Source organism: Neopsephotus bourkii, unplaced genomic scaffold (genome assembly GCF_033783945.1).
Source record: "Neopsephotus bourkii isolate Nb327-2 ecotype Australia unplaced genomic scaffold, CSIRO-AGI_Nbou_v1 NB_107, whole genome shotgun sequence".
Lineage (NCBI taxonomy): Eukaryota > Metazoa > Chordata > Aves > Psittaciformes > Psittacidae > Neopsephotus > Neopsephotus bourkii.
The window spans coordinates 1,394,302-1,416,960 of NW_026900624.1; the positions used below are offsets into that span (position 1 = coordinate 1,394,302).

The following is a 22,659-nucleotide window of genomic DNA, read 5'->3' on the forward strand; positions in this document are numbered from 1 at the left end:
GGGGGGGATTCACTACTGGTTTTCACTGAAATGGAGAAACGAGAACAAGCCCTGTTGAGCATCGCAGTGTACCCAAGTAAACCATTACCGCCCAGCGGCGCCTGTGGAATAGGTAATAACCAGCACCTGATAGCAGGGCTGTCATTACCCTTGCGTAAGAGATGATGTAATTAGTTTGTGCAGCTGAGCTGGGGTTGTTCGGCCTGAGGAAGGCTCCCGGGAGATCTTAGCGCAGGCTTACAGTACCTAACGGGGGCCTACAAGAAATCTGGAGAGGGACCTGTTACAAGGGCATGTAGTGACAGGACTCCAAGGAGTGGATTTAAACTGACAGAGGGCAGATTCAGATTAGACATTAGGAAAACGTTCCTTACTGTGAGGCACGGGCACAGGTTGCCCAGAGAAGCTGTGGTTGCCCCATCCCTGGCAGTGTTTAAGGCCAGGCAGGACAGGGCTTCGAGCAACCTGGTGGAGTGGGAGGTGTCCCTGGCCATGGCAGGAGCTTAGAACCAGATGACGTTTAAGATCCTTTCCAACCCAAACCATTCTGTGATTCTATGAACAAATATAAAATTGCAAAAAATGTGAAATACTAAGAAAAGCCAGAGGAGCCAGAATTTGCAATGCACACACGGAGGACTGGGCTTTAAGATCAGACTGTAGTAAGAGAAACCCAACACAGCTCAGGTTAATGATGAGTTGTTATGCTATTTTTTTTTCTCTTGCATAGGAGACAAGGAGATACAAGTATCTCTTATGAGAACAACCTGTAATTACAGAACTAATTTACCACTCAAGCATGTTGGCTTCCTCCTCATGCATTTTATTCTGTTTTTATACTCCTGTTCCAGCAAGAACAGCACAGTAAACTTTACTCCCCCTTGTCTCTGAAAGCATCCACAAATGCAGTATTATCACAGCTGCAGAACTTTTGTTTCCTTTATGTCCTCCATTAGAATTCTTTCTTGCTTGAAATTTTAAATTAATCGTTTTTAACAAAACAATCCTTTATTTTTCCTGACAATTTGGGAACAGTAGGAAAGAATACACAGAAAAAATGATCTATAGGAATAAGAAAAAAAACAGTAACAAAATATTTTTGACATTAATTAGAAAATGTATGATCTATAAAATCTGAGGATCCAGAAAGCCTGCCCGTGTACATTTTTGCTTGCTTCAGGAGGCAAATGACATGTTTCAGTCTCTTACGTCCTTGATATCCTTAGGAGACCACGGATACGTCTAACAAGAGCTTGAATAAAGGTGTACCGTGACCGAACCTTAGAATATAACCCTTCGATGTCGAGAAGCTTCTTCTGCAGAGATTCACCAAAGCTGTTTGCAGTTTCAATCTGAAGCTGAGAAACAGAGATTTGTTGCACTCATTAATACAAAACCTCCTCCTTGCAGAATGTCAGCTTATCCATCATCAACTATCTGTCACCCTTTCACTACAACGATTCTCTAAACCACTTCTCTAAAGTAAGTTTTTTCTGACTCCCCTAATGAATACGGTGTACATTCTTATGTTTTTCTCTCTATACTATATAATGGATGGTCTTTCTATGTGGGTTTTTGGGTGACTCAGAACATTTACAGATGATCCAAATATTACCACCTTACAACCTCGCTAAATTTTAGGGATTAAACTCCTGTTTCATGAATCAAACAGTTTTATAGAATTTAGCTTCTTCAGTTACAGTCATACAAACGCTTCTTCCAACTGAAATTTTCCTAGTCCTTTAAGGACTGCTTAGGAGTTAAGAGTCCAATGTGCATACACAACATTTTTCATTAATATGTATGTAAACAGTCACTGAAAAAAATAATTAAATCCTGAAGTATTTTAGCAAGATATTACTGTGTATTTTACCTTTGAACAAACAAGACTGGTGCCTTATCACTAAACACACATACAACTGTTCTTGTGATTCTAGATCTTATAAAGGTAGTTGAGATTATGCAGGAAAAAGATATTCTCAAAAACCCCTGCAAACAGCAATAGAAATGTCAGTGGGGTTCACTAATAAAAATTACTGGGTTTTGTCACCTCTGCATTGAATTTACAGAAACTGCATCTTTTGAACTGGCCAGGATCATAAACTGTCACTAAAATGAAAGCCAGAAAACTGCCTCTGAAGTTACACAGCTAGGAGCAGTTTTTCTTGTCAATTATCATTAATAAAAAAAGCACAGCGAAGGTGGCACATCTTCACATTTGAAATAACTAATTCTAAGAGTATCCCTCATCTCCTCTGCATTTTGCTTGACTTGCAAGTAAAGATTGTTATGCTGCAGATACTGAATTGACTCTAATAAATCGAACATGCTAAAATCTTCCTACCTTGTTGGCTTTTTATTAGGTCTTTTCATTCTGCTTATTGCTTTAGCTCTATCAATTTCTGGCATATTTTCAATGGTGGGTTTTCAGCTGTATGTGTTTATGTGGAACTAAGTTACTAGAACCAGTTCTGAATTATGTATCACCTGGAGTCTAGTTTTAAGTAAATCAGAGAGAATAGCATGGATGTGGCCATTACTGATGCCAGAATTTTATCTGGGTTGTTTAGAACATTCATACACACAAGTGCATAGTCAGCTCTAAGTTTTAGATTTTAAAAACTTTTTTTCTTTAAATGAACAATGAAATTCTTTGTGTTTAATTTGCACATATGATTCTGTTTCTGTAGCAGGATCTCCAAAGAATCCAACTGTGCAATACCAAAAGTAGTAAAGCAGAGAATGACTGTGTGGTTGCAGCCTATTTTGAGCTCAGTTTGAGAGAAGCTATCTATATACTGTGCTTTGTGTGTAAATCTTGGAATAAAAGTTTTTGCAGTAGCTTCTTGATAAGATTCTCATCTGTATATGTACATGTGTTAATTCTCTTTTTTTTTTTTCCCTCCAGAAAAAACACATGCATCAAAGAGACTCTCTTGTATTAAGCTTTTGGGCAGTATGTTGTGCAGTTTGTATTTTACTGTGAAAATCTGAAACAAGGAACTTAGACTTGCATAGACAGAGTAAGTGTTGGAACAGGACTATTACACAATTGCTTGAAATAAAACATAAACTTCAAAGCTCAAGGCTGTCAGCTGTAATCCTTCATATCTACTGTGTGCATACTTTGTTTTATTAACATTTACCAATCAGACTTTCTGTTGCAATAATTACTGTGATAGTTCCTGGGGTCAAGCAGTAAGACAAGGGGCGATGGTTTTACACTAAAAGAGGGGAGATTCAGGCTGAATGTGAGCAAAAAATTCTTTGTAACGAGGACCGTAAAATCCTGGCACAGGTTGCCCAGAGAGGTGGTGATTGGCTCATCCCTGGAGACATTCAAGGCCAGGCTTGATGTGGTTCTGAGCAACCTGATCTAGTTGAAGATGTCCCCGCTCACTGCAGGGGGGTTGGACTAGATGACCTTTGAAGGTTCCTTCCAATTCAAACTGTTCTATGATTCTATAAACTATGAAATCGCTGTGTAAGCAATTTCTTTGCTAGTATTCACGTTTTATAGTCTCCTCAGTTTCTGTTGCCCTTTTTGATCTCATTTCTCTACAGCCTAGCTGTAGCTGACCTGTAGTGAACAGCTGCAAGATCACAGAAAATTAGGAGTTCTGCCCTCATGCTGCAAGGCTGTCAAGTATAACTGATGTTTTCAGAAAGCTGTTATACTGTTTGACTGGTTTATATACATATAGTCTTTTAGTAAATCTAGCTGATTTTTCATTTAACTTAATATATTAAGACTTGCAATCACATGTGCAGCAGCACAACTGCTACCTGCTTCATAATACTTTCAAAGAAAACCAAAGAAAGGATTAATGAAACATCTGCAGTGTTTCATTAATCCTAAACTAAGTCACACCCTGTTGGTACACGTTGTTCAGAGGTGGGAAACCTACAGTCAGACTGCTCTGGTTAGATGGCTGTAGGGTAATGAAGTATATTCTGTACTTCTCAGTTGACCATCACATCTCACCTGTTCTATATCATGCTGGCTCACTCGATTCAGTCCGCTACTGAAATCCAAGCTAGGCTCTGAACCAAAGGAATCTAGTGGTAGAAAATGAGACATTAAAATTATGTCGGCTGCTGCTCTCCACTCTCTTTTCCACATCAAGTTATAAAACAAGATTAAAACACAGTGTTTCGAATTGGTTGGTAAACTTGCAGGTAAGAAAATGATTTTTTTTTTTTATTTAAATGATTTAGAGAATGTAAGTTAAGGCCATAACTAATTTTGATCGCACAAGATGGCACCTTAAGCATAAAGCTCCTCCCCAGATCACTTCTCCCTTTCTGATTTCCTTCCATACCTAATATTTCCAAAAATACAAAATCCTACAAACTTCAGATCTTCTGGTGAATCAATGGTGCCTACAATTCTAGAAATACTTTTAAAGCCATCAATATTGATTTTACTTCTTAACTTCGTTTTAGATTCTATTTCCTATAACTTGTTTTGAATCACTGATCTGATTAGATTATTTGAACTTCACTTGGTCTGAACAACAGAAATAAAAAAAGTTAATTTTACATTCCTTTGCAGGTTGTGTGTAACAGACAAAACCCAAGATCTGTGACTCAACAATAACTGTATTGCCAGTTCTCCAGCAGAAAATCCAAAGGTATGCCAAATCCAAATGAAATCTCTTTTATTAAATATGAATGACATATTAATAGTAGTGAATCTACTTTTTGAAGTAGATTTTAAGAATCTACTGTGTAATCTACAGTTTTAAAGTTAACTATAAAAAGTTACTAAAATGCAGTTTGACGTTTGAGAAATTTTACCTTGCAGCCTTCCTTTCTGAAAGGACATCCTGGAGGACATCAGTGGGTCTTGAGAGTCAGTGGGCGTGCAATGCAGTAAATAGTGTTCCAGATGACGCCAAAGAATGAAGAGACATGTTTCTATAATATCTGTTAGACACATCTAAGTGAAGGAGCCTAATTTTGTTGTTTCGAGGTTGTACATTTAGCATATGAGCTTATTTACACACTTTGAGGCACCTGAAGATGTTAACATCTGTCACCTGCAGCAGAAGCTTCTTACCTCCACTTCTATGGCACGGTAATGGATCGCTTACACCCTCCTTACCTGCCTGAGCATGGTGCTGGCTTGGTTACTTCAAATGACTGCTACTCACAACAGGCAAGGCTGCAAGAGCACATCTTTCCCAAAGCAAGTTTCAAAGGAATCAACTGCAGACAGTTATTTTGCACATGGCTAGGTACTTCCATAGAATCACCGATGTTTATGATATTAGGTTTATGAAAGGTTAACTGTAAGACTGGCAATTCCAGTTGCTCTGATAGGCACCTCAAAATTATTTTTCAAACTATTTCTTCCACCACACTTGTACATATGTGAATGTTTAGTGAGTCTGGATACTGAACTGAAGAGCTGGGCTGTAATAACTCCTCTGTTATAATGTGGCAGAATGTCCTAGCAGGGTCTCCATGATGCAAATTACTAACCTGAAAATATTTACATTCTGACAACAGCAGGACAATACACTCTTATTAATTTAATTTTCAGAATTTCAAATTTCCTTTTTGCAAAATACGTTGTTTGAAGTGGTCAGAAATATAGGTTAAAAGAACCTGTTCCTATTTCTCTGCTTTTCTGGAGCATCACCTTGAGGGTCATTTCAATTTTAGAAGGATACAAGAACAGAGAGAAAGCAGCTTGGCTCGGTTGTTTATTAGCTTCACCAGGCGTCGCCTTGCCAAAACATATTTTTGGGAAGTGGAGATTTTGTCAACCCCAGCTGGCATAACTGACTGACACAGCTGTGGTAAGAAGAGGAAAAACAAGAAGACTGTAACAAATCACAGAACATCAAAAGAAATAAGCAAACAAAATTACTTATCAATATATAGGACTTCCTTGTTAGCTACTGTTTCTTCAAGACTGCACTGTTTTAAATTTGCATAACCTTGCTGACCAAAAGTAGAGAAATTAAATGTAAACCAAAGCAACTATAACGAAAACCACAACTTTGTAAAAGTTAGGCCAAATATTTTCCCTGAAGTTATTCCATGGACCTTCCTTCATCAACTGTAGAAGGGAATATGCACAAGAACTGGAACTATTTACTTGTCTAAGATGCTTTGAGTCTCTGTTACAGCTGTGTCTAAGTTATAAACAATACAAGGGCTAGAGTCAGAAGAACTATTACCTCTTTTATTTCATCTGGTGGGAGTTGCTCTACATTTTGCAGCTTGTTAACACTCTGACGATGGCTATCATAGTAACTGAAGAAATCACTAGTGCTTTGTTTCAGCAGGTAGACAATAATGCCCAAGCCAGGCAAGTGCCAGTATGGGACCACTGGTGCTTGTGTATCTAGAAAAGATGACGAACAATTCAAAATTAAAAAATAAAAGTAAAAAAGAACAAGAAACCAGTAATGTATGCTGTCTGTCAATAAAGCAGTGAAAGATGTGAAAGTTTATCTTTTATACTTCTGTGTCAGAAGTAATACCAATGAGACACTAGACAAAAAGTTCTGTGGCTGCAGTACTAGAAGGCAGTCAGCATAGCACAGTACTGAGTGTAACATGTGAAATGTAACTAGGCCAGAAGATTTACTAAAGATTTTAACCACTCAGCTGCATTAACAGCACACTGTAAACTCTTGCCATGTGGCATAATGAATAGTTTCACTCTGCATCAAAACACATCTTACATGTCACGAATTAGGTGCTAGTTTCACCTAATGTAATCCAGCACAGATGCTGAAAAAAAGAAATGCTCACTTTGTCATGTCTTGTGCTATTTATTTACATACACTTTTTTTATTGATACGTGTGTCAGAGGCTGCCATGCAAAGTTCCAGAATTAGAAAATAGGCGCCCACAGTACTGGCATAAAAGTGACTCAAAGTGTATGTGATACTACAGCCTCTGGTTCATTATCTTCTACTAGCCCAAAGTCACACCATTCAGTCTCACAAAACAGCAAGCCAAAAATCTCACCCTGACGAGGCCCATCTCGGTTGGTTGATTCTGACAGGCTCGGAGTAAACAGACAAACAGTGTGCTGAAAACTGGGGGCGCTTTGCAACATAAGTGACTCACAGTATTCCATCACATTTGCACAGATCTGCCAAAAGAAAATCACAGCATGTCAGCTACGCTATCTACAGCCCTCAGAGCACTGAATTTTAAATGGAAAAATGTCAATAAACAACGTGTTTAGTTCCCTGTCTCCTTTCTGATGAGTTATAGCCTCTCTTCTATTTCAAGTCTAGAACTTGCAACATTGCCTCTTTTCCAACCTGCTAGTTAAAATTTCTGGTCAGTTTTAGGTCCCCTTTGGATTTAACTTACTGTTAGCCATTGCCCTCTATACTCAGCCTTTCTTTTGAAAATTTCTGATCGGTTTAAGGTTTCAAAGTTCACAGAATTTGTACCCAAAACAGTAATGGCTGCTAATGCAAATTTAAGTAACCAAATTTTCAAGGTTTACTTTAAACAGAAATAAGATGTGGGATCCCCTGTCAGACTAAAAACAGCGTGAAGCATTACCACTATGGTATGAAAGCATGACAACTAAACACATGTGCACAGCAGGTAAAACGTCACAATTTGAGACTGAAGGTTCTAGCAGATTCTTGTGTCCTTACCTGTTGCATGGCCAACTCAATTTCATCCCTCTTGTTCACTCTGTCCCCCTGTGAGTTATCATCTTGCAGTTTAAACTGACGTAGTCTTTCTGAACCACCAAACCGACTTAGAAGTCCTAAGCACTGGCGCTGCCATAAGAAATGAAGATTTTAATTAGTATCTCAACAAATGAAGTCCATGATTCTTTTCACTTAAGTGATATGTTATCTCTCAAAACACAACATCAAAAGAGCAATGCAGTTAAAACTTTTTGTAAATTATATTTTATTAATTATATTAAATGTTTAAAACATAATGTTTTAACTCACCTTTAATTAATTTAAAAATTAATGGCATCCTAAAACAGTTCCTTGAGAAACAAATGCAATTCAAATGTGCACAACTCATGTCTCTTGCAGACTGACTAGCATCAATGACAGTTTAAATTTACCCATTCCCACCTTCAACACCTTTACCTATATAGACAAACTGTCAAAATCTGGATATATAGATAATAAACACCAGAGAAATAAGAGTGCAAAAACCAACTCAACAGTTTCATAAAAAGAAGTAGCAATCAATAAATTAGGGGCGAGTTTACATGTGGCATGTTAAGATCACGGAAGTGCCTCAGACTGCAAGCCAATTTCACGTGGAACAGCAAAAAAAAAAAAAAAAGATATTAAAGATTTATTGGTAATTACTTTTGGGGAAGGCTAGAACACTTAAATCCTTTTATTGTAACTGGATAAAAATAACAGGACAAACTAGAGAGAAAAGCTACACTAAGTGACTGATTCTGTAATTCTGTGCTGTGATTCTATCCTATGATTCACTCAGTTCTGCTCAGAACAGCTCACTTTTCAAATTAACTAATTAAAATTCCTTACAATTAAAAAAACCCCAACTTTCTGCTTTCCCGTGGGAGTTTCCTGCTGACATGATTCAGCAGAAAACCAAGTATCCCAGCACTGCAGCAATCAGTTACAGCTCGCTACTTTGCTTCAGCCTGTCAGCCTGATAGTTACTATCAGAGTATTCAGAGAATACATCTTTCCCTTTCAACCAGAAGAATTTGACAGGCCAGACCTTTCTACAAATAGCTTTCAGATAAATATTTCTTTATGGAAGCCCTTGCTCACATGACCCACAAAGCTTCAAAAACATTGCTGGGCACCGAATGCTGAGCTGTAAAGAGGTCTGCAATGATTTTGAGCTTTTGAAATAACTGCTTTTGAGCAAGACATTATCTTGGCTTTCATTCTGGTTTCCAAATCCGGGTTGTTTTTAAAAGGGAAGGAAGTGAATAAAACACTAGCATGTTTGATATTCCAAATTACTGAGCTGGAGATATGCTTGCAGCAGAAGTGGCAACAGAGTATTTCTGCATTACTTCACATGCTGGAATTCTTCTCCTCCACATAAGGTGAATTGTTAGCCAGGGAGGGAAACAAAGTTCCTGATGCAGAACTGATGTTGCCAAATGCTATATTTTTTTTTTCTATTTGGTTGGGGGAATAAAAAGAAAAAAAGACGAAACAAAAAAAGCAAACACAAAAAAACCCCAAACCCAAACCACCAAACACACACAGAGCACACAAACCACCATACCACACACAATCCAGCTCCACCCCACCTCATCCCAACCCCCCCAAAAAAAAAAAAACCAAACCACCATGGTGGAAAACATCCCTTTCATGCTGCTACTAGTCAAAGTACAAAACCAGGAAGAAGCTCATCTACAAACAATTTTAAAAGGACAAGTGTTAAATACAAAACTTTACTACCTGAAATCGGCCTATATGCCTTTGTAGCTCCATCTGCACCCCTTCACTAACATCAGTGTCCAGCTCACTCAGCACTCCTGATAAAAGATACAGGCATTAACTATTGTTGTTTGGGTTCTTTTCCTTTCAAAATAAAAAAGGATTTATGCAGTACATTCAAATATTGGCACTGATCAGAAAAAAAATCAGCAAGAAATACAGTTTGCACACTGAGGAAAACATTTAGATATGGAAACAGCTAATAGGAGATTCATGACACAGTGGAACTTACTATTCTAAGTAATGTCTGTATTTTAATTACTTAGGGACAGTACTTACTGTGGGGGAAGGAAGGGAGGTTAGCAAGAAAATTGCAGCTGTTGTGCAAAGCTCAGTGTACTGTAAGCAAAGAAATGTTCGGGCTCAACCTACAGCTTTGCACTCCTTTCTATTGTAGTCAGACATCTCTTTTGAACAAAGCAAGCCATTAAATTAAAATAGAGGGGTTACTATGAAATGGTAAGCAAGTCATATAGCGCACAGAAGAAATCACTATATCAATCACAGTAATTATTAGTCCCTTGTGAAGATAAGTCACCCATGAGCAATGTTGAAATAAATAAAATTGGAGATGACATTAACAAAGATACAGGTATGCAGACAATTTTCTCTCTTCATTTCCTCAGTCATAGGATTTGCTGAATGAAAATTCTTTTTAAGATACCACATGCACTTTGAACACTACTACTTGCAGGTCACGTATTGATTGCAGGTACTTATTGATGGATAGCACAATGGAAAGAAAATGGGGAGTCAAATGCATAGATAAGGGTACTTTGTCCACTGCAAATCCACCATACTTAGTTCAAGAACAATTACTTAGCATTTTTTCATTTTCCCCAGAGCTATACACGTTAAGAAAATACTGGAGTAGGTATTCCCTTATATGTCTTATAATTTCTTTATAGAAAACAAAGCCTGAGATTCATGCAGAGAGAGCAAAGAGACTTCAGAACTGCAGCTCCTACCAGGCAAAGCTGCCTTGCTGATTATTCCTGTCAGGGAGGCCAGCTCCTGGAGAGACCCAACACTAACATCTTGACATCTCAGAATTGCCTGGATAGTATCTGAATGGGAAATTAAAAACTGCAAAACCTGTATCACAAGAAGAAAAGGAAAAATATGAATGACTAAGAATTTAGCAGAGAGGAAGCAATACTTTTTACTTTTGGAGAATTTTAAAGTGGTCTCCCATACCAGTGAGGATGGGATTTTAAAATACACTTACTTTCAGAGCAAAAAGACACAATTTCTTGGAATGAGCAGTAGCAGTGATACGTTAGCATCTTTTGGAACTTACCTGTCCTGCTGCTTGCAGGTGTTGTGCCATGCTGGATGTGAGGATCACTTGACACAGTTGAAGAGCTGGAAGAAGAATCTGGCGATAACGTTCCACTGGAGCAGGAATGAAGACAGGAGGATCTCTCATTCCATACATTCTTAAGAGGTTTAAAATAAAGAAAGAAAAGAAAAAAGATAAACAATGCAAGGTAAGTGAAGCCCACTAGTGAGGCAGAGACTCAGCCTACAGTCACCCTTATGAACTTGCAAACATTCATATTTCAGTAACAGATCTGTACTTGAACTGAGTTTATGTTGGAAAAGCAACAAATTTATGATACACAGCTGCTGAAATTTGCCTAGAAAGCAGCTGCCAAGCATGTTCTCTAAGCAGAGAAAATTACTTCTTTGTACTATACTACATTAAGTCAGATTACTTTGTGGGAGAAATATGACACCTGTTTACTTTTACATAAAATTAAACATTCTCAAATATTTTAGAAAGAGGTGTGCTTAAACTAAAGCAACTGATAAACACAGTCCTCTACAAGAAATCCACTGGGCTTTTACAATCTTATACATCTCACTGGTGCTTTTAAACTTAATACTTGTCTAAGTCTGGAATTTTTCAAGTGTTTGAACCCCCTTTATGTCACTAAGAACTGTAAATTTAAAGCAAGGACTGAGGTTTGCAAGCAACCAAAGCAATTTCCCCTGATTACGCAGTTTCCTTCTCTGAGATCTCTCAGTCATCTAACAATGACTAACAGTGTGGCAACACGTCAAGAAACTTGTCAAGCAGTATATAACTGTGATGTTTTTTTGAAACACATCATAAAATAGTTCAGAAATAACATTTACTTCACTGCTCTCTCATTAGCGCTTTACGGGGAAGGACAAACGCTGCACTTTTTGTTCACCAACTGCAAAGCCCCCAAAATAAGTTTATTTTGCAGACTGTTTTTCAAACATTATGTTTCAACCATTAAATTATTTGACAGTAGTAATACATAGACTATTCCTTTCTAAGGTATCAAGCAAGTAAGTTTTTACGCAGTCTAAGTAACTGGGCATGCAAGTACAACTTAACACCCACTTATTTGCAATTTTTCTCAACAAAAGGTAGTTTTGAACTGAACTGATAGGTTAAAGAAGCACCACACACAAAAAGAATAAACCCACAAATAATTACTTAAAAGACTTATGCCTATAAAAAGACATCATTTGCTTCCAAGCTTGTATTACACTTTCAAAATGAACTAGGGAATCAACACTTACCCCTGATGGTCTGTTTCAGGTCGCATGTCATACACTTGACACTGTGCCAGCCTCACAATCACTCCAGACCGCAACAGCTCTAGTGCCCCATGCTGACTTTTAGCAACTCTAGTGAGGAATGCCTAGAGAAGAGAAAGATCAGTATTGAAGATGCACGATGAGGCTTACAACTATTTTCTCTCTTGGATTTTAGAATGATTTCGAAGAGTAGTATTTTACTAAAGTATCTCTGAGTACAATCAATGTGAAGTACAGAGAAACAACTTTTGTTCAGGTAAAATAAAAAAAAAATAAAAAAACAGACCACCATACCACAAAGTAATTTCTGAAGTACTATTACCATTTTGGACTCATAGGTGTATAGCGCTTTAAGTAAGGGCGGTTGAGGTGTGAGCAAGCTCTGAAGGGTCAGATCATCATCTGCTATGCTATCCACAAGCACCTTCAGGTAGCCACTATTGGAGAGATACAACAGCCACTGCTGCTGCTTGTCTACTGAAACAATGCGATCAAGTAAAGCCAGTGCCAGCATCTGGGATGAGGGAAGAACAAACAAGAAAGCAAGCAAACAAACAAATAAAAATGAAAACATAGTTAAATCTGTAAGATCAATGAGATTTTTAACAAATATGAAACGCTTTAACAGCTTGTTGCTTTAACAGCTTCTTTAAGACAGAATGTGTTTCTGCATTACAATGCAAGCCTTTATGCTAAAAATATTTTAAGATTTTTTGATGGTTTAGTATAGTATGAGCCAGTTACTTTTCCCCTATTATTCTTTAAAAAAATATTACAGATATTGTTGACCAATAACTACTGCAAAATATTTTAATGAAGCATTGCTACAAGCACTATTACTATTTAAAACCAGTTTGCATTCCTCTCTACTGAAGTTAATACAAAAAAAATATTTCTTCCTGAAGTCACAGGTCTTCCCAAAGTGAGAAAATAAACCAGTAAACTGACGATTTAAAAATACTAACAAATAAATGCCGCAGCAGTTCATGTCTACAGTCTTTTGCAGCAGTGCTTGCTACCCTTAAACAATAGGACAGATACCTTTTTCAAGAAAAAAAGTTAATATAGATGAACGCTCCTACTTTCAACAGCTTGAAGGATGAGTGGGAGGACAGAAACATGAAAAAGATTAATTATCTACAAAAAATGTTCTAGTTCTACCTCATGAAATTTCCCCTCTCTGCACAGTAGTAAGGTGTTCTTTAAAACAAACAGAACAGCAATTACAAAGGAATAGACTGATTTACCCGGCCTATCTCATGACCATCACAAGCATCACGACAGACCACCTCCATGAGAGCTGCCCCATAACTCTCAATAGTTGCCATGTTTTCCCGTTGCAATTTACTAAATACATCTTCAGGAGCTGTCAGACGTTCCCACATCGTTTTTTTAGCTGTAAAAAGCAAATAAAACAAAAAATTAACAATGCAAAGATGGGCAGCTTAGCATTAGCTTAGCTACACTACAGCTGAGGCTACATCCCCCAGGGCATTCTCTCTACCTTGCAACAGAAATGCCCCAAACAGTGGACAGGGGGTTTTAATTGAACTGTTTTCCTACAAATCTACTCTTTCCTGACTATCACACACAGGCCAGCCAGAATAAAAAAGGTGTGTGCCTGTGTAAGTCCACCACCCTTGCAAACAGTATGCTTAAAGTACTTCTAAGATTCAGTACATGTAACAGAGTATCTGTTAGGCCTAAGAACTTTCACAGGGACCAAAACACATTGTTTGAGGGAAGTAAACAAGGTTACTCTAAGTGGGAAAGGGCTGAATACAAAGCCATTAATAAACTACAAAGGGGTCATAACAAGTTTATAGACTGTGGTTTTTTTTACTACTGTAGCTTAAAATGCTGACCAAGTAATAGAAGAGTCTGCATGCACAGTACTAGTCCCAAGTTTGTTTTTCAATCCTTGTCCAAGTTCCAAGATGAAACAATCATTAGAAACACTGATGAATCAAATATTTAAGCCATTAACACAGAATGTCTGGCTTATGTTCTGGGGGTAGGGGGGATGCTATTTTGTTTGTTTTCCCCTTCAGCTAAATGATCAGAAGAATATGAAGTAATCTGGGGGGGGGGGGGGGTGTTGGTTTGTTGGTTGTTTTTTCTGGGGGGTTGGTTGGTTTGGGTTTTTTTTTTATTGTTTGTATTTAATAAGATCCTGTGATTTGAGTGTACATACAGATGTGGAGGAAATATATTTCTACAGTTGGACCTACTTGAGAACAGTTAGTTACAAGTAATCTCCAGTCCTTTGACAATTTTGTAGCCATAATGAATAGCTTTAAATGGACATAAATCAAATACCTTCTTTAGTGCTGGAGGTCAGAAATTTAGTATCTTATAGAAGCATAGAATCATAGGATAGTCAGGGTTGGAAAGGACCTTAAGATCACCAAATTCCAACCCCCCTGCCATGGGCAGGGACACCTCCCACTAAACCATATCACTCAAGGCCTCGTCCAACCTGGCCCTGAACGCTGCCAGGGATGGAGCATTCACAACCTCCCTGGGCAACCTATTCCAGTGCCTCACCACCCTAACAAGAAAGAATTTCCTCCTTATATCCAATCTTAAACTTCCCCTGTTTACGTTTGAACCCATTACACCTTGTCCTATCACTACAGTCCCTAATGAAGAGTCCCTCCCCAGCATTCCTGTAGGCCCCCTTCAGATACTGGAAGGCATCCATAGCTAGACAGGTCACAGAAGAGGAAGATGTGCATCATTTAGGATAAGCAGCTAATTTCAGAGACTCTTGGAGTAAAATTATTTCTATCTACATAATCTACCTATTTCCAGAAGACAACTGTATGCAGGAACTGTACTGTTCAGGGTTTAATAACATTTTTTGTTTGTTTTCCGTAACACAGTTGGACCATACCTGCTTCTAGAGTGTCTGGTTCATCTGGTCTCTGGGCAATCTGCAAATAATAAAGCAGTGAACCATAAAGGTGCGTCCTCACTCTCTGGAAGCCACCACCTGTTAACAAGAAACATTCACAATGAAAGCCAAATAGTAACACCGTCTTCCACTGGCACTTAATTTAACTTTCTTATGTCAATGCCACCAGAAAGGAGTAAAACAACTAGATTTCTTAAGTCAGAGTTCTATTGTTCACATAAAAGTGCAAATAAGTAAATTCAGCAGGTTCATGCTGCTCCAAAAGCATGGCAATATGATTCTGCTTGTTGTTAAGATTAATAAATAAATAAGTAAATAAATAATACACCTCCATTATTTTTTTCTTGTTAGTAACATTACTTAGATCTATATTAATCATGTTAGATCTACCTAATTGACTGTAATAAAATCTTCACTGCAGTAACAGGAAGCAGCTCAACTCATCTTTTTTATTCTTGGTAGTTGGATTTTCCACATACACACACTGTGAGGGTCAACACACCTGTTTTCAAAATGAAATCCAGCAGCTTTTTTAAGATGATGTGGAGGGAGGAGTCACCAATGGAAGCAAACCCCATGGATATGCTCTCAGAGCTAGGTGATGAGGTAAAAGAACCATCCAGCATCAAGGCGTACTGAGATTGTCCTGCCACAGGGAGTGCAAGTGGCTGTTTCTGCTCGGTTTTCATGGACTGGCTCAGGTGGGCAGTCAAGGTGAACACAGCCCCTGCAACTACCGGCATCAACTCCTGAGCTGCATCATCATCAAGGATCTTAATACAGAAGGAAGGACAGAACAGGAAAAAGAAGGAAAGAAAAAAAAAAGTAGAAAAGTGTCTGATTGCATGAGCTATTAAAGCAATTAATTTAGCTTCTCAACTATTTCATTTAGGTATGCCTAAGGATTTCATTAACATGTCACTATTCAAAACACATCAAAATCATTAGTGTCATGAACTTGTTCAGAAAGATGAACTGAACACATTTTAATTGAGAAGACCATTAGTATTCTGGAGTGTATTTACACAAGTCACAGGCAGGATGATAATTAAATCTGGATGGGGAAAAGGGAAGAAATGCATTGACATCTGACTTGCTATATTAGTAAAATATCTAAACCAAAGTTAGGGAAAGAACAACTGACACCCTCTTGGCTTTACAGCTATTTAATAAAAATATTACTATTAAAAACAAAACCAGAACTATACCAAAAAATACATTTTAGGCAACTCCTACAGAAAAAAAGAAAAACCCCCAATGTAAATTGTAACAACAACAAACCCTCAAACAGTTGGGTTTTTTTGCTTGAATAAATACAACATTTCAATATATCTTTCCCAAAATACAACTTGCCTAATACCAACAGCACACCTCCTACAATAAATAAATAAAAGACGCCCCAGCAGCCTAAACAATGCAAGGACCTTCCATTAAAATTTGTTTTTGAGACTGGCTGGGTCAGTACTAACTGCCTAGACTGTCTCAAAAATTATCAGCAGTAAAACATTTAGACTCTAAATATTTTAAGACAAAGCAAACTCTCACATTTCCAAAAGTCCTCTGAACTGTAAAATCTTTATTTTTTCATCTATGAAGCTTCATTCTACTAATTTTTCAAAAACAGCAGCAGTATTATTTGCAGTGAGTCTAAACACAATAGATTATCAACTGCAGTTCTGTCTGCCTTCATCCTTCCAGTGAGTTCTTCTGTGCTCCTCATCAAAATGGGCTGTTTCCTTTTCACACATCCTTTACAGACTATAATCATACTAGATTATACTGAAATGTCTTTGGAATTTGTCAATATATTGTTCATACTTCAACAGCAGCTATGGAAGAATTCAGAGTATCCCCTCTGTCCACAGTGCATTCAACTTCAGCACAGTAACAATAGAAGAACTAAAAAGAATACTAAAAGCAGACAAATTTTGGAGGGATCACAATTAAGAAGGCTGCTTGACAAGTAATTTCCCTCATGTAAAGAAACAGCAACAAATTTCAAGGATATGGTTGATTTCCAGTATAGAATTACCTTGTCATGCACATCCTGCAATAGTTCACGGATAATCAGTTGCCTGTCCTCAGCCTGTATGAGATCCTGGGGGCAGGCAGTGAGTATGATTTCCACCAGTTGTCTCCATGACTCTAAAGCATGCCTCTTAGCATGGAGGCACTGCAGCAGCTTGTTACGCTCCACTACATAGTGCAATATAGTGTTGACCTCCTGAATACCCATGACAAAGACATTGAAATAAAATAAGTTAATGGCAAAGACAGATTTCAAGATGACAATTTTATCTACTAGTAATAGTGTTTAGGAGGCAGGGAGGAGGGTAAGGTTTCAGCATCTCAGAAACAAGCTGCTATTAATCATTTTAACAAGATAGGCCAATCCATTTCTGAGCGGCTTTTCACAAGGCCTTTCCATCACGAATGTCTCACGCTTGTAGTGGGGAAAGGAAGGAGAGGGGAGGAGAAAGGAATTAACTAGGGAAATTCTTTTCTAGCATGCGCTTGAAAATCAAAACAAGGACTATTAAAAATCTCTGTGCCTTTTCTTTGTATTTTAGTCTGACTCATTTCTCCTTCATCCTTCAACTTTCAAATCCGTTTAGCCAATTTCACCTAAATTTAAAAGATGGCAGGAAGCTCAGAAAATAATTAAGCTCAGGGTTGAGTGAAACTACAGCTGTGCAGAAGAAAGGAGAAATAAATTAGTGTCCCCTGAGCCCAGTGTGGCTGCTACACTCTGTACTTGTGAACAGCCAGTCTTGACATTAGTATGTACTGCTTTCTGTTCAGTGGGGTGGGAACTGGAATTATCAGTAACAGCAAGGGAAAAGTTAAAGAAACAAGAAAAGAGACTCCAGTTCTGCTATTTATGGAACAGTATGGTAAGACATAGTTAATCTTATCAAATTTTCATGGGTCTCTTTTTTTATTGTTTTTTTCAGGCATCACTAATTTAAGTTAGGGCTCAAATCCACAAGCTTTCATGGTAGGAGCTTACTGCTTGACAGTAAATGAAATCCACCAAAAGCAACAACAAACAGTAGTTACTTTTTCTATACTTACCTCCATAAATAAAGGCCTCTGGCCTATTGCTGCCATTCCTTGAAGGGCATTGATTTCTGCAACCAGAACTCTGTGAAGGTACTGAAATTAAAAAGTTAAAAAAGAAAGTGTAATGGTGTTGTGGAATGGAGAACTGGGTAAAAAACTAAAATTCATGGGTTGTGATAAGGACAGTTGAATAGGACAGAAAAGGAAGGGATAATAATAGTAATAGCAACAATAATAATAATAGAACATACAAGTAAAACCCTAACCCTAACCCTCACCACCCATCAACCAATGCCCACTCAGTTCCCAAGCAGCAGTCCCTAGCCAGCTTTCCCTCTAGTTTATATACTGAGCATGACATCCTGTAGTACAGAATATCCCTTTGGCCAGTTTGGGTCAGCTATCCTGACTATGTCTCCTCCCAGCTTCTTGTGCACTCCAGCCTACCTGCTGGTGGGGTGGTATGAGAAGCTGTAAAGTCCTTGATTTAGTGTAAACACTAAGCAACAACTAAAACATCAATGCATTATGAACATTCTCATCCCAAATCCAAAATAACAGCACTACACCAGCTACTAAGAAGAAAATTAACCCTATCCCAGCTGAAACCAGGACAAATGACAAGGAACGTGACTTTGTGTCTCCTCAAAGTATTTAGGAGATGGATACATAATGACAGATGCAACCAAAGGACTGAGATTCAAACAGGTTTTACTCATTTTTTTTAGGTTTCTCTCACACTTCATTTTCTACAGTACTTTCAGCTGTCCAGTTTATCTCCCTACTCACTGCACTTCTTATTTTTGCACTTATTCATTTACTTCTGGTCCTAGGTTGTTCTGTCCTTTCATGAGCTCTTCTAACACATCGCATTCCTTTTCCTCTTCAAGCTCCACTATAGTTCTCTGACACAGAAGGAAGGGTTTGTTTCCTTTCACGTCTAAAATACATTTTCCAATATAGAATAGCTGGTTCCAAATAAGGAATAGCTGCATTCCTATCACCATCAAGATTAACTGTACTTTACATTCGGCTCCTGCTCTGTCTCTTGTCTCTCAGATGACAAATTTTTCAGGACTATTTATCACACACTTGTCAAGTACCCATCACAACGTGTTAGTAACTTAACTAAAGCCTCTAAGAACTACTGAAGTATACAACAGTGTTGTGTATGTAATTGTGTACACATATGTAGTGCTACACAGTTCCATATATTGGAGATTAACTAAATATGTAAAATAGATGTCCTATCTGCAACATCACTTAGGTATTCCAAGATGGGAAAAACAGTAAGATAAAAAAATTTCACAAAAATGTCTTAAACTGATGCATCTGTCTGTGCAGACAAGAAATCAGTGTGTGCAATGCAGAAGAAATAAACTAATCTGAACAGTCTGCATAAATTATGAACATAACTGAAACAGCTGTACTTTTTACCTGAAAGCAGTTTTCTAACTATTATTAATCCACTGATCATTTTTATTAAGATATAAAATACCACATTCAAGACCACAGACCAATGCACACCTTGACATTGCAGACCACTTGTCCACGTGCATTCTTGTGCTCGCAATTAGCAATGACTTGCTCAATCTGTCTCCACTCAAAAACATCCAGTTGCAAAGGCTCTGGTATGTTCTGACGGAAATCAATTGAATCCAAGATACTTAAAATCTTCCTGCGCACTGGAAATGCAAATCAATTCAAACTGTATTCAGCAACATTGCGGAGAAAACAACAAAAATTCACAATAGGAACCTAACTTACACTTGTAAATCCAATCTTAATGTGTACGATTTCAAAATAAAACATTAAATATTCAGAAAGTGCTATCGATCTATATAAAGGGTTTAAAAATATTTTCTAGAGCCTTAAATTCTGTGTTACACTGCATCATTCTCCTGCTATGTATGCATGTAATCCAGTATTTAGAAATACAAGATTCGTATTTCCTCTCCTAATTAACAGCAGGTTGGTTTTTAATGAGAACCACACAGTGTTTTGTTGATACTCAGAAACACTGTAAGGAATCTGAAGTTACTTAGGTTTTATATTCTTTGCTAAAGCTAACCATGTTTAGCTTTACCAACAGTCTCACTGGTTTAGACTGCAACCTTGCCATGCTGCCCTTCCACAGACAGGAAAGGGAAACAGAGGAAAAGGGAAACAGACTTGTAACTTCCTTTCCAGTTCAGAATTTCCCACTTACTCCAACCATCTACATTACGACTCTAAAATTAGTTTTTTTATCCACCCTAAATAAAATTCTTCTAGGTACTGCTGCTACTTAGAAAGTTTATCACTGTATTTTTCAAAGTATCCCTCTAGAGCTGGCCCTCCCCCCATTCAGAAAAAGTACTGAGTCAGTAAACAGTCATAATGTTTACCTTTGGAAGCAGTATCAAAGTGGAGAAACCCACTGACTGATCGACTTTCATCTTCCATTCCTCCTTCACCATCAGCTGAAGGTAATGAAATGTAAGTATTTTTTTTTTTTCAAATACCACCTACTTTATTAATACTGAAAAAGAGGGAGCACACACTGACAGGCCCTTCGCATGGAAGTCTTCTAACACAGCTTTGATTCTTAATAAAATGAAAACAGTACTTATCTCACAGAAGTTGGCCAATTATCAAATACAGATTAGACGATACTAGAAATGCCCAAAAGGACACCCCCCCCTCCAGTATGAATAATACAGCTGAATGAACACTGTAAAATGAATAGGGTATTTAGACACAGTTTCCCATACTGAGATCTCCACAAAGATGAAAACACTGTGCTCAGACCTATAAAAGTGAGGGAAAACACTATAGTGCTGCAGCCCATTACCTTCTAGTTATTATGTTTATTTTCTTCACATAAAGAGTTTTATTATCACCTGTTTCTCTTTCCATTGATTCACTTTTTCCTCTGCTCTGAAAATCTGAAATCTTGCCTTGTTATTTAACATTGCATTCTGCGTCATATTGGGATCATTTTTGTAATGTCGTTACTGTCAAAAGCAAAGTTGACCTGTAGCTACTATCTACTACCTGAGAGAGGGTTGGAAATGTGTAACAGACAGACAGAAGTCAGGACTGAGAAAAACTCTGTCTAAAACAGTTTAGTGACGAAAACCTTCCACCTCTTCTACATAGTGACAACTTGCCCTAATTTCTCTCACTTCAGAGTCTAAAACACCATCATCTTTCTTTCCATCCCTCCAGTGGCAATTCCAGACCTGATACCACAAATGAACTCTCACAAGCTTATGGAGACTTCAGATAAAGCCCCTCACATTTCCATTTATTCAAGCTTATTTACCCTCACAATAAATTCCTCTTACCCAAGTATGGTTTCACAGGCATGTCATCAAGCAGCAAATGCAGCAGTCTCTGCGTGTGGGAGCGCTGACGATTCAGAGATGTCACTCGCATTTCTATGGCTGCAGTCTTCATCAGCCAAGACATCTGGTTCAGTGTTGAAATTTCATGTTCTGGGTGGCGATAAGGAAACAGTTATAAAATTGAACATAAATATTATGTTTTATAAATATATAATAAAATATAAATAATAATACTAATATTAATAATACGAATATATAATTATAAATGTTTTAGAGGATGTCATTATCTGCTGTTTGTTTATGGGATAAAATGAACATGTCGTTATTGTGAAAACAAATCACAGACATATAAGCAATTAAGAGTATACACATATACAAAAAATCTGGATATAAATGTACTAACAGTCTTTGTGGAGAATGCAGTGCTTCATGAGCAAATAGGGTCAGTTCTAATTTCAGTGAAAAACATTTACGCAAAATAAACTGTAACTTTCATCAAAGTTTATAAGGCTTGAATGTAGGTCTCCAAGAATCTTCATATTCTATATTCATTTAATTTAGATTCTTAAGTTACGACAGAATTATCTAAACTGCTTTACCCATGATGGATACATGTATGTGAATGCTAAGTTCACTATCATTTAACAAAGAACTAGTGGTTGAGCATCTGATAAAGTGAGTAAGTAGATTTATTCAGTTTAAGACAACTGAGAAACTGTTTTGGTCTGAGACACTAAAAACATTTATTAGCTTAAAAATTAACGCTGTCACCAAATAACATTACTTTACTCAAGGGAAGGGAAAACACAGATTGTTATAAACACCAGCCTTCTACTCCCTCAGTTCTTCACAGCATTCTTACTTCTCAAAAATATTTTGTTCTGTAGCATAATCTAACAAAACTATAACGACAACTGAAATATCAATTAGGATTTGCTTCTGGAGACTTGATGCATTTGGAAATTTTGCATTCTTTTACAAAAGTTCAGTGCTAATCATCTAAACTTTCTAAATAGGCAGAGTTCAATTTCTACAGAATTAAAAGGTCAGCAGAGGTAATAATTCAGTTTAATAATGCTACCTATATTTCTTCTTCTGTGTTCCTAGGGAGTCAAAAGATAAACTGGATTTTAAACATGCACAATCTTATCTTAGTATAAAGTTACCTTTGACAGAAAACGGCAAATACTGCAGCTGAGTGAATAAGAAATCCTGGCTGGTCCTCAGGTATCTCATAGTTGGACCTGACGTGTCAGAGCATGCACACAACTGATAGATCACCTGACAATCAAAACCGGTAGACAGCCATTTATGAAATTTATTTTAA

General features: G+C 37.5%; 1 protein-coding gene and 1 long non-coding RNA gene across 2 annotated transcripts in view; one reads left to right on the forward strand and one right to left on the reverse strand.

The window, feature by feature from the left end:
* The first annotated feature begins 38 nt into the window (after window positions 1–38).
* On the forward strand, window positions 39–5,212 carry LOC133214508 (uncharacterized). Its single transcript, XR_009726133.1, has 3 exons — window positions 39–166; window positions 4,556–4,634; window positions 4,808–5,212. It is a non-coding gene; the product is annotated as an uncharacterized LOC133214508 (long non-coding RNA).
* The window catches only part of NUP205 (nucleoporin 205), a 55,034-nt gene continuing 33,177 nt past the window's right edge, over window positions 803–22,659 (reverse strand). The window contains exons 23-43 of the mRNA XM_061357428.1: window positions 22,499–22,613; window positions 21,333–21,482; window positions 20,391–20,465; window positions 19,531–19,688; window positions 18,016–18,096; window positions 16,973–17,164; window positions 15,443–15,713; window positions 14,920–15,018; window positions 13,271–13,419; window positions 12,346–12,537; window positions 12,006–12,127; window positions 10,747–10,885; window positions 10,415–10,541; window positions 9,408–9,484; window positions 7,641–7,769; window positions 6,991–7,117; window positions 6,192–6,358; window positions 5,679–5,802; window positions 4,801–4,929; window positions 3,986–4,059; window positions 803–1,358 (exon numbers count right to left, since the gene is read on the reverse strand). Of these exons, the coding sequence (XP_061213412.1) occupies window positions 1,206–1,358; window positions 3,986–4,059; window positions 4,801–4,929; window positions 5,679–5,802; window positions 6,192–6,358; window positions 6,991–7,117; window positions 7,641–7,769; window positions 9,408–9,484; window positions 10,415–10,541; window positions 10,747–10,885; window positions 12,006–12,127; window positions 12,346–12,537; window positions 13,271–13,419; window positions 14,920–15,018; window positions 15,443–15,713; window positions 16,973–17,164; window positions 18,016–18,096; window positions 19,531–19,688; window positions 20,391–20,465; window positions 21,333–21,482; window positions 22,499–22,613 (2,850 nt within the window). The 3' untranslated portion in view covers window positions 803–1,205. The remainder of the gene's footprint in view (window positions 1,359–3,985; window positions 4,060–4,800; window positions 4,930–5,678; window positions 5,803–6,191; window positions 6,359–6,990; window positions 7,118–7,640; window positions 7,770–9,407; window positions 9,485–10,414; window positions 10,542–10,746; window positions 10,886–12,005; window positions 12,128–12,345; window positions 12,538–13,270; window positions 13,420–14,919; window positions 15,019–15,442; window positions 15,714–16,972; window positions 17,165–18,015; window positions 18,097–19,530; window positions 19,689–20,390; window positions 20,466–21,332; window positions 21,483–22,498; window positions 22,614–22,659) is intronic.